The following is a 12,103-nucleotide window of genomic DNA, read 5'->3' as shown; positions in this document are numbered from 1 at the left end:
TATCACAAAAAGTTTTAAATGGGGCGAGATAAAAATCTTTCTGCTCAAAACTAAAACTCTTGGTGTATCTCAACACAAATGAAGCTGACGTGGGCTTTGGACAGGTGGAAGTGGAACAGTTGCTCTTGGGTCCCTGCCATCTCAGTCCTGGTGTGTCCCACAGCAGCAGTGGGCCAAGGCTTTCTCTCTATACTCGGCTTTGAAACTTTGGATAGTAGCTGGAAGCACTGAATCAGCAGGGAGACAACCTCAGATCTCAAGGTGTGGGCCAGCTGTCTCCTCCCGAGGCAGCGTGGCCTCTTAGAGCTTTGGCATCGGCTCCTGCAGCAGGACCCCATGCGCAGACACCGCTGCCAAGGCTGCTGGAGCCGCGTCAGACGGCGAAGAGCAGAGGAGAATCCCGACAGCTGTCCAACTCCTGTCCTGGAGAAACTGCCTCCTCCCTTGGGATGTGATTTGGATCATTCTTCATATTATTTACCCTTATCGTGTCAAATATTTTGCTGCTCAAGTAACCTGTAATGGGATCCGAGGGGACGGGACACAGTGCTACCTCGAGCTGGGGCTCTGGGTGCCGGTTTAAGACCCCTGTAACCACGCTCAAGTGCTGCATTTACCTCGCTGCCCCACAGCAGACAGAAGCAGCATGCTCTGCTTGCTGAAAAATAACCCTTTATTTACATCTGAAAAGAGAATTAATGTAGAAAATGGTCTCACAGGGGTTACATCCATCCAGGAAAGCTCCCGCGTGAACCCCCGCCCAGCCTTGAACCCGGCTGCGGCTGAGCCTGGCCCAGCTTCTTTCCCTTCTGCGCTCAAGGCAGCCCTCCTTGAGACGCTGCGTCTGCCAGAGGCTCTCCCCGAACCCGCGAGCAAGGGGGGTTGGAGATGGAGAACCACCTGTGTCCACTTTGCATGTAGCAGAGAGTAAAAGCTGCTTTTTCCCCTCCTGGAGCGGCTTTTTTTTCGCAAGATAAAGCATCGCGCAGCAGCAACGGCAGGTTCAGCAGCATGAGGGGGACCTGGGGGGTCACGGTGGCATCTGCTGCTGCTCCGGGCTCTTAGAGGAGAGCACCAGGGCCAGGCTCGGGGAAGGGAGCTGCAAGCCCAGCCGTGTGTGTGAACAGCACTGCCCAACACCACGCGGCCTCGCAGGGAGATGTAGCTGCTGCTGGGCGAGGGTGGACCCCCAGCTGTTGCGCCCAGAACCACCCGGCTTTTTGCCGGTAAAGCGGGTCCCAGCGCGGTTCCTGCCTGGCGCTTCACAGCTCTCCCTGCCACAAAACCGGAGAGTTTTGTCCCACCTCAGGGACAAAAGCTGGGCCGTGTGGTGGGACTGGGACAGGGGAGGGCTCCCAGCCAGCTGATGCTCTCGAGTCCTTCGCTCTCGTGATTTTTTTCCCCTGCCACCAAAGGAGAAGCAGCGCCGCCCTTAACGCTGGGCATCAATACAGCAGTCGAAGCGCTCAAGCGCTGCGGGGGAACTCCGGGGGAGATGCTGCAGGAGGAACTGGGCGAGGAGGAAGGCTGGGGCTCTGTGCAGCTGGGGAGTGGTGAGGAGGGCGGCCGGTGCAGCAGCAGCAGCACCTCGCTACGGAGAGGAAGCTTTGCAGGATGACTCCGGGATGGATGTCTCGGAGAGCTCGGGGTGGCGGTGGTGGTCCTTGCTTAGGGCGAGGAGAGCGGGGAAGGTGGTGGAGCAGTGCTGGATGGCCCAGGGCGCAGCAAGGAGGTGTTTGTTCATCTGGGTGCTGGGGCGGCAGTGCTGGGCTGAGCCGCGTCTCCCATTCCCTGCTGCTAGTGCTGGCCAGGCTCTGTCCCCAGCCACTGCCATCCCCTCCTGCGGGTGCTCAGGTCGGTGCGGATGGGAAGGGGGTTTCCCATGAACATGTCTGGTGGATGCTGACAGAGGTAGGTGATGGTGTCCAAGCAACAGGCATATCTCCCCAAGCCCAAGCAAGGTGAGGCTCTTCTGAGGGGGCAGCAATGTCTGCTATGAGCCAAGGGTGCCTGCCTGCCCCTCGGACCGCAGCGGGGGGACATCCCCTCCAGCAGCTCCAGGGCTCTCAGGTGTGGCACAGCCAAGACACTGGTACCAGCCTGGCCATCTCGGGTGGGCTTCCCCGTGGCCCCCTGCCCTCCAGCCGGGCCATGGTGGCCAGCAGCCCCTCTCTTCTGGCTCTGTGGGGCCGGTCACTGCATCACTGGGCGCAGCAGAGCGTCGGGTGGTCGAGCTTCCAGAGCTGCCACTTCTTCTTCATCTCTGACTTCACCTGCCATGGTCGGGGAGAGAGAGAGCACGAGGGCTTTTCCCTGGCCGTGCCCTCCCCGCAGACTGTGCAAGGCAAGGGAGGGGATGGCAAAGCCACCAGCCGGGGTGGGGCTGAGCCCCAGCGCTGGGCAGGAGAAGCCACCAAGGGTATGTACCTCTTTATTGGCGAAGCAATAGAGCACGGCCACCAGGAAGCCCTGGAGGGAGAGCAGGGGAGTGAGCCCCTACCGTCAACCCCTCTCCTGGGGGCCTGGGACGGGCCCAGTCTCCCCAGGCTGCTTTTGGGGCTGAGGGTCCCCCTGCCACCACTGCCCTGGAGCCGCCACCACACACTCAACAATGGGGCTGAGGGCGGGAGAGCTGATGTCCCCCTCCCCAAGCCCAGCCACAAGCTGGGGCACCGTGGGGAGAGGGACGGGGAAGAGGGACCCCCTAATTCTTGCTTTCATGGTGTCCAGGGCAGAGCAAGGACACGTCACGCTCCCGCCTCACCTGGAAGGAGTTGAGGAAAAGGGTGAAGAACACCTTGACGTAGCGCAGGATGCCCGTGGTTTGCTCATCGGTGGCAAAGATGAAGACGACCTCGTGGATCCCGAAGAGGGGGATGAGGGTGAGCGTGGCCTTGGCCAGCCTGAAAGAGCACAAGGGGTCCCCTCCGGCAGCGTGTACTAAAGGCACACGTGCGAGCAGGGACGAGCTTGTCGTTAATCTCAGGGTAGCCATTTAACAACGTGCAGGATGGAGGGGAGGGTAGAGGTGGGTGTGGAGGTGGCATGGACCCAGGAGCAGGAGCAGGGAGGACCCATGGCCGGTCACCCCCTCCCTCCGGCTCACCGCAGCTTGTAGTCTGCGTAGCCCTTCTGGTTGGCGCGGAGCTTGGCCAGGATCACCTTGAGGATCCGCATGAAGATCAGCAGGTTGATCTGGTGGGGTGGGGAGAAGACAGCGTGGGGTACGCACAGCCCAGCAACCCCACCCTTTGTAGCCCACCCTAGCCACGGTATGTGCCCTTGGGGACCACAGGAGATGACAAGCTCCGCGGTGGCAGGTCCCCAGGGCTGCTCTTCCTCCTCTCCCACCATCCAGGGTAGGAAGTAGCAGGGGCACAGCCCCCCTGCACAGACCCTCAGAGTCTCCCTCCACCCCACTGTAGGTCAGCAAGCTGCTGCAAAAAACCAAGCCCATGTGCAATTAGCATCATGCCTTGGGGGCCAACCCCCCCCTCCTGGGCTCTGCTGGGATCTGCCCCCCTCCCTGGAGCCAGGGGTCGAGCTGCTGTTCTCCGAGCAGGCGTGGGGCTGGCGGGTGCTCCCCTACCAGGGAGGCGAGCAGGATGGGGATGCGGATGATCCACCAGTAAGCCATGTTCTCGTTCAACGCCCAGCACCTGCCCGGGGAGACACGGAGAGCAGCACCATCACGTTGTGCCGGGGGGTGCGGGATGAGGCCGAGAGCGTGCCAGCCCCGGCGAGGTGGGTCAGGGATCCCATCCCTCCCCACTCACTCCACGTTCTCCTTCAGGTACTTGGCGGCCATCCAGGGCACCACGAACACCACGGGGGTCCCTGCAAGTCACACAGCAAACCCTGTAAAACCAAGCACCCACCTGAGCTGAGAAACCAGCCCCGGGGAGGGGGGGACACCGTGGGGACACCCAGGGTCCGCAGAGCCCGCACCCTCCCAGGGCCAGTTTGCTGACACCGGGTACTGTTCCTGTCCCCACCGCATGCCCGGGTGGCCCCTACCCCAGCCCAGGTAGAGGTAGAGCCTGTAGTAATTCTTCTCTGAGAAGACGGCCCCGATCAGCAGCTTGTAGAGGTAGACGGCTTCCACCAGGAACCAGTAGTGGTTGGCCAGGATGCAGTACTGCATCAGCACCTGCGCCGCACGGCAGCCCAGCGCGGCCTGCCAGAGGAGACACACCATGGGGCCAGCAGCTCGCCCATGGGGGCGCGGGCACCCTGAGAGCTCACCCAGAGGGTGCACAGGCACCCCAAGAGCCCAACCACAGGGTGCAAGGGTATCCCAAGAGCTCATCCATCAGGTGCGTGCTGCTGCACAGGCACCCTAAAAATTTGCCCACTGGGTGCATGGGCAGCAAAGGCACCCCAAGATCTTGCTCATGGGTTGCACGGGTACCCCAAGAGCTCACCCATAGGGTGCAAGGGTACCCAAGATTGCTCCCACTGAGGGCATGGGCACCCCAAGAGCTCACCCACCAGGTGCATAGGCAGCAGAGGCACCCCAAGAGCTCGCCCACTGGGTGCACGGGCACCCCAAGAACTTGCCCCACCAGGTGCGCAGGCACCCCAAGAGCTCATCCGTTGGGTGCACGGTGTTGCACAGGGACCCCAAGAGCTCATCCACGGGGTGCACAGGCACCAAAAGAGTTTGCCCACTGGGGGCATGGGCAGCATAGGCACCCCAAGAGCTCATCCACTGGGTGCCAGGGGCTGCAAGGGCACTGGCACCCAGCTGCACCCCCCCACCCACTCCCAGGGAGAGGGTCCCCACCCTGACTCCAGCCCGGCCTCCAGCAGGACCCCCCCCTGCTCCCGAGGGCGGCAGCACTTGCCTCGTGGCTCAGCAGAGCCTCCCAGTCGGCCACCTGCACCACCTCCATGCCCCAGCGCTTCTCCAGCAGCGCGTCCTTCACCATCACCGAGGTGGCCCGCAGCCCGAAGGAGGCGAAGAGGTTGGCGTGGATGTAATTCCTGGTGCAGTGGAGCTTCCTGCCGAGAGCGAGGGTGTCAGGGGGCCGGGCGGGCGGTGGGGACAACCCTTGGCTCGGCCATCACTGACCAGGAAGGACAAGGGACAGGACCGCGTCCCCCCGGCTCTTCTACCTGAAGACGGTGAGGACGAGCAGTGCAGAGACGAGGGTGAGGAGCGACAGCGAGTACCCCACGGTGTAGAGCACCTTGAAGCTCACCATCAGCCGGCGGGCGCCCTCCTGCAGGCGAGCACCGCGCTGCTGAGCCCGGGCGAGCGGCCCCTGCCCATCCCTGCCCAGCGGCCGGCCCAGGCCATCCCACCTCCTCCACGGCAGACTCCATCTCCTCACACTGCGAGTAGTCCCGCCAGGGCTGGCTGCCGTTCACCGTCACCCACTGCCCGTCGGCGCCGCACCTGCGACTCACCAGCCCGTGTTTCACTGCGGACACGAAGCAGCGGCGCGTTCCCCTCGGGCTCCCCCCAACCCCAAACCCCTCTCCTTGGGACCACGGGGTCGGACTCTGCTCAGCCCCAGAGAGCCTCTTCCAGGGCGGGTGTGAGCAGGCCAGGCTCCGCTCCGTGCCCCATGTGTCCCCTCACCCCCAGGTCTGCTCGTGGGTCCCTCTCCCCCCTGTATCAGGCAGGAGGGGAAACCCCAAGAGGCTCTCCCCCCACCCAGAGTACAGCTCAGCCCCGCTCCCCTCCAGCTCTGGGGTGGCAGAGGGTCATCGTCACCTTTCTCAAACCAGGGCAGGTAGAAGGGGCAGGAGACGTTGACGGCAGTGCCAGGGCTCCCATCGGGCCAGCAGGCATACATGTCGAATGTCCGGTTGCAGAAGAGCCCTTCCAACGGCAGCAAAGAGGGGGGAAAAGCCTGTGGTCAGATCCTGGTGGCATGGCCACATCCACCCCCACCATCCCAGCCCACTGCCAGCAGCTCCGAGGGGGCTGGCATCACCCCTGGTACCCCATGCCAGCCTCGGCCCCCCGGGACATCCCAGCCCTGGGTGTCCCATCTGAGATGTGGAGACACCCGTCAGCCCCCGGCTCATCCCTCCGTAGGTGACTAGCGTAGAGGATGCTGGAGGAGGGATAAAGCCCGGCCCCAGGCATTGCCCAGCTCCATGCATCCCCACGTCTGACCCCGAGCTGGGTCAGAGCCGGCTACCTGGTGGGTAGGGCTCGCTCGCCATCCTCCTCAAGCACTCATCACGGTACCGCATCCACTCCTCAAAGGTCTTCTCCAGCACCTTGGCCCTGCCATTCTGCAAGCCCAGAGCCGGGTCAGAGCCTCCGGCCGGCTGCCACGCTGGCCTGCCCGCCCCACCATGGCACCGGGCGTCTCCCCACACCGGTTTGCCTGCATCCCGGCATCTCGAGATGGGCAGGAACATGCAACAGAGCCAGGACCGAGCCCGTTCGTGGTGAGCGAAAGCCCGGTAATGCCAACCCTGCTGCCCCATGGGCCACCCCAGCTTGCCCCTTACCGGCAGGGAAGAGAACAGGCACATCCAGGCAAGATGGACGAGGCTGCGCCGGTACCCAGACCCGAGCACGTCCCTCATGGCTGCCCCCTCCGGCCCACAGCCAGTGCTCCCAGCGCCGGGGCACGTCTCGGGCTGAGCTGGGGACCCAGATCCCGGGTGAGAGGCAGAGGACTGAGGACGGCACGGCTCTGCCACCCACGCCAGTGCGGACGAGGAGATGCACTCCCCGAAGCAGCAGAGGAGAAATGGGGTGCGAGTGCCAGCCGCAGGCATGTCCTGGACTGCCACAGCCCCTGGTCACTTCTCTGCCAGAGCCAAAACCTCGGGGAGCATCAGGCAGAGCAGCCAGGAGCGGGGACATAATTAGATCACACCTCTTGGCCGAGCCTTGCCAGCTTCCACGCCGCCACTGCCGGCCCCCAGGGCAGCTGGCAGGAGAGGGGGCCATGACACTGAAGCCAGAGGGGAGCAAAAGCCACCCCGGTGACCGCTGTGACAGCCCCTGTGCCACCGCTGCTCACCCCCGCCAGCACCCCACGGGGTGGCCTGTTGCCATCAAGCCCCGGGAAGGGGCCAGGGCTTGCAGGGACAGCCCCAGGGGAAGGCAATGAGACATAGTCGGGGGCTCCCCTGGGGGCCATCGTGCCTTCCCCCTGCCCTGCTGCCTGCCAGCCGGGATGGGACCCCCCCACATCAGCTGCGCCCCATCACCTCCCAGCCCCATTCCTGTTCGCAGCCCCCTGCCCTGCACAGCCCAGCCAGGGGACTCCGGGGGGACAAGCAGCACCCCCCCCCAGGGCTCCCCCGTACGGACGGTCCCAGCCCGGGCCCCCCCATCGCTCCGGGCTGGACAGCCCCAGCCCGGGACTCCCTCCCCCGTCCAGCACGGCCCCCCCCCCCGGGTCTGTGCCCACCCGCGCTCCCCGGCCAGCACGGACGCTCCCCGGTCCCTGTCGTCCCTCCCCGGGCGGTCCCGCTCGGTGCCCGCGGGGGTCCCGCTCCGCCCGGGCTGCGCCGCCGCCTCCCTCCGCCCGCTTACCCTGCGCGGCGGCTCCGCGGCACCGGCAGCACCGGCGTCACCGGCAGCCCCGGCTCCGCGACGTGAGCGCGGCGGCGATCGAGCGGCGTCTGCAGCGCGGCCGCCTCCCGCCAGCGCCGTGCCCCGACGGGGATGGGGCGGGGGGGGGGGGGGGGGGGGGAGTTTGGGGGGCGGCACCGCCTCCCGGGGCTCGGGCCGCCCCGACGGAGCTCCGGCACGGCCCCCACGGAGACTCCCCCGTGGCATCACCGAGGAACTGGGATGGGGGTCCAGGTCCAGCCCCGCCGGGGGTCCCCGGTTGGGTCACACGGGGACAGGGATGAGGGTCCAGCCCCACTGGTTGGGTCACATGGGGACAGGGATGGGGGTCCAGCTCTGCAGGGTGTCCCCAGTCACATCACACGGGGATGGGGATGAGCATCCAGCCCTGCCCGGGGTCCCCGCTTAGGTCACACGGGGTGACGGTCACATGGGGGTCCAGCCCCACCTGGGATCCCTGGTTGGGCCACACGGGGACACGGATGGGGGTCCAGCCCTGCCAGGGGTCCCCAGTTGGGTCACATATGGATGGGGATGAGAATCCAGCCCTGCCCTGGGTCCCTGGTCACATCACACAGGGATGGAGATGAGGGTCTAGCCATGCTGAGGGTCCTCGGTTGCATCCATGGGGACAGGGAAGAGGGTCCAGCCCTCAAACTGGGGGTCACAGGGATGGGAACATGGGTCCAGACCCCCTCGCTCTCCCCCAGAGCCCCCCCATGCAGCCCCAGGGAGAGTCACAGGAGCCTTTCGCCTCCCAGCTTTGGCCTCCTGCTGGCTGTCCCCATGGCTGGGGGCTGGGCAGTGCTGGCACGGTGGCAGCCCCTCGCCATGCAGAGCCCTGTGCGGGCAGGGTGGGCTGCGGGGGGCCACAATCCCCTGGGGACAAGGAGCAGGTGGCCCTGGGGACGATGCTGGATCCAGCACAGTGACACAGGTCCCATCATCCGGACCCAACACTGGGGAAACCACACAGGCAGGGTCAAGCCGTGGGACAAGCCTAGTGGCCCTGGTCACGCTCCCTTCCCGGCCACCCCACGTCCTCACAGCCGGGGGGGCGTGGACCTGTGCTGACCCACGGCTGCCAGGCAGGGCAGGGCTCCTGTCCAGCCTGGTGAAGGGCAGGTGAAGGTCATTTTCCCATCAGCGGAGCAGGGGGAGGAGATTTAAAGGATGGCTGAGCCCTCCCCGAGAGCCCTTGGGCACCCTCCAAAGACCAGCAGTGGAGCCCCCCAGATGCCCACCTCCCCTTGAGCCATTGCGTGCCGGGATTTGGGATGTCCTATTCACGCCCTGCAGCTGCTGCTGGCTGAACGCACCCGCAAATGCATTTATTTTGCAAAAAAAGGGATGTTTAGCCCGAAACGGTTCTGGTGGGCTCAGAGCAGACACAGCGATCCGAAGGGATGAGGAGCTGCATCTGTCGCTCTAGTGAAGTCAGCGGTGTCCGGTTATTCCAAGTGAAAAATAACCCGGTAGCGGAGCAGCCCGCGGTAATGTTTCGCTGTTTTGGGGGGAAGCCGAACCCTCGGGTGCCTTTCTCAGCACGAGCTGACACTGGGCTCTTTCCGCGGGCTCTCCACACAGTGCGTTTGCTTCTAAGCAGATTTACAGCGCTTTTGGGAGCCTCCTCAACGCGTACAGGTGGAAAAGCTAAAAATAATGCACTTGAGATTTAAAGAGTGGAGCCTGGGTGGGTTCTGGCCAGATGTGCCTGCCCCGAGACTCCCTGATGCCAGAGGGTCCCCGGGTGAGGAGTGGGTCCATCTGTGGGGTCCCAAAGCCCCGTTAGGGGACGGAAGGTAAGCCGGGGGAGGGCGTTTGAGGGCGAGTTGGCCCCTTGCACCCCTCCGAGCACCGCAGTGGTGTGAGGGCGCCGGCCTCACGCACGGGGAGAGCGGGTCCTTCCACCCCCACGGCCCTTCCCACCTGGCATGCTGAGCTGGAGAGCAGCCATGAGCTCCTGCGGTCCTTCACCCACCCCTGGGGGCTCCCCTGGGTGCACCGGAGAGGTGCGGGTGTCTGCACCCCACCTGGGCGCTGGTGTGCTCTCAGCGGCACTGGTTCATACTGGGAAGCAGGTGCTAGGGGGATGCCACGCTGCGACGGGCTGCATCTCCCCTGCAAACCCGCCGTGGGGCTCGGCTCCGGCTGCCCTCCTGCCCCCCAGCGCGGCGGGGTCGGGAGCCGCAGCTCAAGCCACCGACCCACACGGAGGCAGGACGAGGGGCAGGGACAGGCAGGGCACGCACCTCCCGGACGTTTCTAAGGGGACTGGGAGAATAAATGAGTTTTCGGGCAGGATTCGAGCAACCTCTGCATGAGGAAGCACATACCGCACGGGCGCCAGGAGCCAGCTCTCCTGCGGGAACTTGTCCGTGTCCTTGGGACATGGCCCAAACCTGTCCTGCTGCTCCCAGGGGTGACACTCCCGGCCGAGCCCTCACCCCTCCTGTGCCCGGGCCGGCACAGCCCAGGGATGCTGCTGCACTTGCTGGGGAGCCCCTGGGGTGCTGGGGACCCTTCTGGTGACCTCCCAGGGTGGGCTGGGCTCATGCTGGGGGGGTGCAGGAGCTGTGAGCAATCAACTGAGGGGCTGTGCAAGAGCAGACCCTCATGTCCCCCCCTCTTTCAGGGCCGTCTGCCTACAGCTGCCACATGCCCCGGGGCTGTGTCCATCCGTACCCGGGCAGAAGGAGGCCTCCTCCCACCAAAACTCACCAGCAGCCGGGGACAGCAGCAACAGGGGTGAGAAATCGGGCTGGGAGGGAGGGCTTTGGAGACAAGGGTGGATGCTGGAGAGATACCAAGGGTGGCAATGTTTCTATCAGCACCTATTGATATGGTTCCTACAGGGGGAGGCCACAACCTGCTGAGTCCCAGCCCAAGGCTCGTGGGACCCCAAGGCTGGTGTCACCCCAGCTAGTTACGGGAACACCTTGACAGAAGGTAGTACAGTCCTCGGACACGGCCACCAGCTCCTGCTGTGGGAGCTGGGCTGATTCGTGCTCCAGAAGTGGTAACTCCTAACAAAAAGCCCTAAGGAGCTGCGTTAACCCTTTGCAGGACATTTCTAGATGGACTCACACAGCTGGGTTCCTGCTCAGGGGCTTGAGGAAAGGCAGGCTGGTGGGAGAGGGGACAGACAGGAGCCCCGTCCAGGTGCCGGGGATGAGGAGGTGCTGGCGGAGCGTGCGGGAGGATGTCTGTGCGTGGCACTGAAGACGGAGAGTCGGTGAGGTCTGGCCTGAAGGACAGGGGCGGCGGGAAGGTCTGTCTGGCCCAAGCCTCAGCATAAGGTGGGGAAAAAGCAGCAGGAGGCGGCTGGTCTCACATGTGGTAGCGATCCTACGAGATTAGGATAGAGGAACACCACTGGAGCTGGAGATGATGGGATTGTAGGGTAATCCTGGCCAGGAGGGACCTCGGGAGGTCTCTAATCCAGCCCTGGTCACAGAAGGGTCAGCTCCAAGATCAGACCTGGCTCAGGGCTTTAACCAGCCTGGTCTTGACAACCCCCAAGGGTAGAGATGGAAGATGGACCATGGCTGAAATCTCTAAAGCCTCCAGACAGCAGATGACCCAAAAGAAGAGGGTTTCCCATGGCGCTTCTCTGCACGAGCATCACCAAGTGCATGGGACAGGGCACAGCCCAGCATCGTGGCTGGCCACCAAGGAAACCTGGGAGCCACAAAGGGTGGTGAGAAATAAGCATGTGTGCCCGCGGGCAGCTTTAGCTGCTGCGGACAGAGATGTTCTCCCCCCATAACAGCCTTGCTGGAAGAAGACATAACAACTATTAACGCAGAGAACGGCTGGCATCACTCAGTACCCCTAACGTCGGCCGAGTAGCAGAGAAGGATGGGGACGAGAAGGAGATGTCACCCCAGCCATGCTGCTGAAGCAGTTTTTTCTGGAGATTTTGTGGTGGTGTTTTTTTTTTAACTTTTTCCTCAGGGTGACAAGCGCTTTTGGCATAAACACAGAAATCCCAAATGGCCTCTGAAAAGTGACCGTGCCGGAAGATTTTGAATCTCCCGCAGCACCTGTGGAAATGAAGAGGGACGAGGACCCAGCTGGCCGGGGCTGCCCTTTGCAGATGGTGGCACTTAAACTTTGCTTTTTTTTTTTTTTTCCCCCTGTGGTTTTTTGTTGTTGTGGTTTTTTGGTTTTGTTTTTTTCTTTTTTTCCCCTCCCCATTACCATCGGCAGCCGAGCGTGACTCACCGCAGCTCGGTGCCTCGTTTTGCAGACTGAGCTCCAGATGGTCTCCCCCATCCCACCCTGCCCCGGGTAGCTGCCGTCTCCCTGCTGTTTGCAGCCTGGTCCTCTCCCCCCTCCCCGCCCCCCCCCCCACCTCAGCTGCCGGTCACTCCAGGTAAAGAACTGATTCTCCTCTTTCTCCTCCACCTCTTCTCCTACCTGCTGTCCCCCGGGCAGGTGGCTCAGCGGGCTGTGGCTGGCCACGTCCTGGCTTTGTCCCCCTCTCTATGGGCTGACGTTGCCGTGGGGTGGCTTTAGTGGGGATGGGGAAAGCGGGGAGGCAGCGTC

The 12,103-nt window shown here is 63.8% G+C and overlaps 1 protein-coding gene across 2 annotated transcripts; it reads right to left on the bottom strand.

The window, feature by feature from the left end:
- Nucleotides 1-657: 657 nt before the first annotated feature.
- On the bottom strand, nucleotides 658-7,647 carry LOC141747277 (glucagon receptor-like). 2 transcript variants are annotated; one of them, XM_074597332.1, is made up of 14 exons: nucleotides 7,514-7,647; nucleotides 6,475-6,611; nucleotides 6,156-6,252; nucleotides 5,723-5,830; nucleotides 5,308-5,426; nucleotides 5,119-5,225; nucleotides 4,848-5,004; nucleotides 4,018-4,177; nucleotides 3,777-3,837; nucleotides 3,590-3,659; nucleotides 3,107-3,195; nucleotides 2,765-2,903; nucleotides 2,428-2,469; nucleotides 658-2,273 (listed from the first exon to the last, which is right to left on the bottom strand). In XM_074597332.1, the coding sequence occupies exons 2-14, from the start codon at nucleotides 6,550-6,552 to the stop codon at nucleotides 2,202-2,204; spliced, it is 1,299 nt and encodes a 432-aa protein (XP_074453433.1). In that variant the 5' UTR covers nucleotides 6,553-6,611; nucleotides 7,514-7,647; the 3' UTR covers nucleotides 658-2,201. The 2 variants fall into 2 exon arrangements, with proteins under 2 accessions (XP_074453433.1, XP_074453434.1); XM_074597333.1 differs by lacking the exon at nucleotides 6,475-6,611 and having other exon boundaries at nucleotides 7,514-7,587.
- Between the last annotated feature and the right edge of the window lie 4,456 nt (nucleotides 7,648-12,103).

This window comes from Larus michahellis, chromosome 8, assembly GCF_964199755.1.
Source record: "Larus michahellis chromosome 8, bLarMic1.1, whole genome shotgun sequence".
In the NCBI taxonomy this organism is placed as follows: Eukaryota; Metazoa; Chordata; class Aves; order Charadriiformes; family Laridae; genus Larus; species Larus michahellis.
This window is presented reverse-complemented; position numbering and strand designations above follow the sequence as displayed.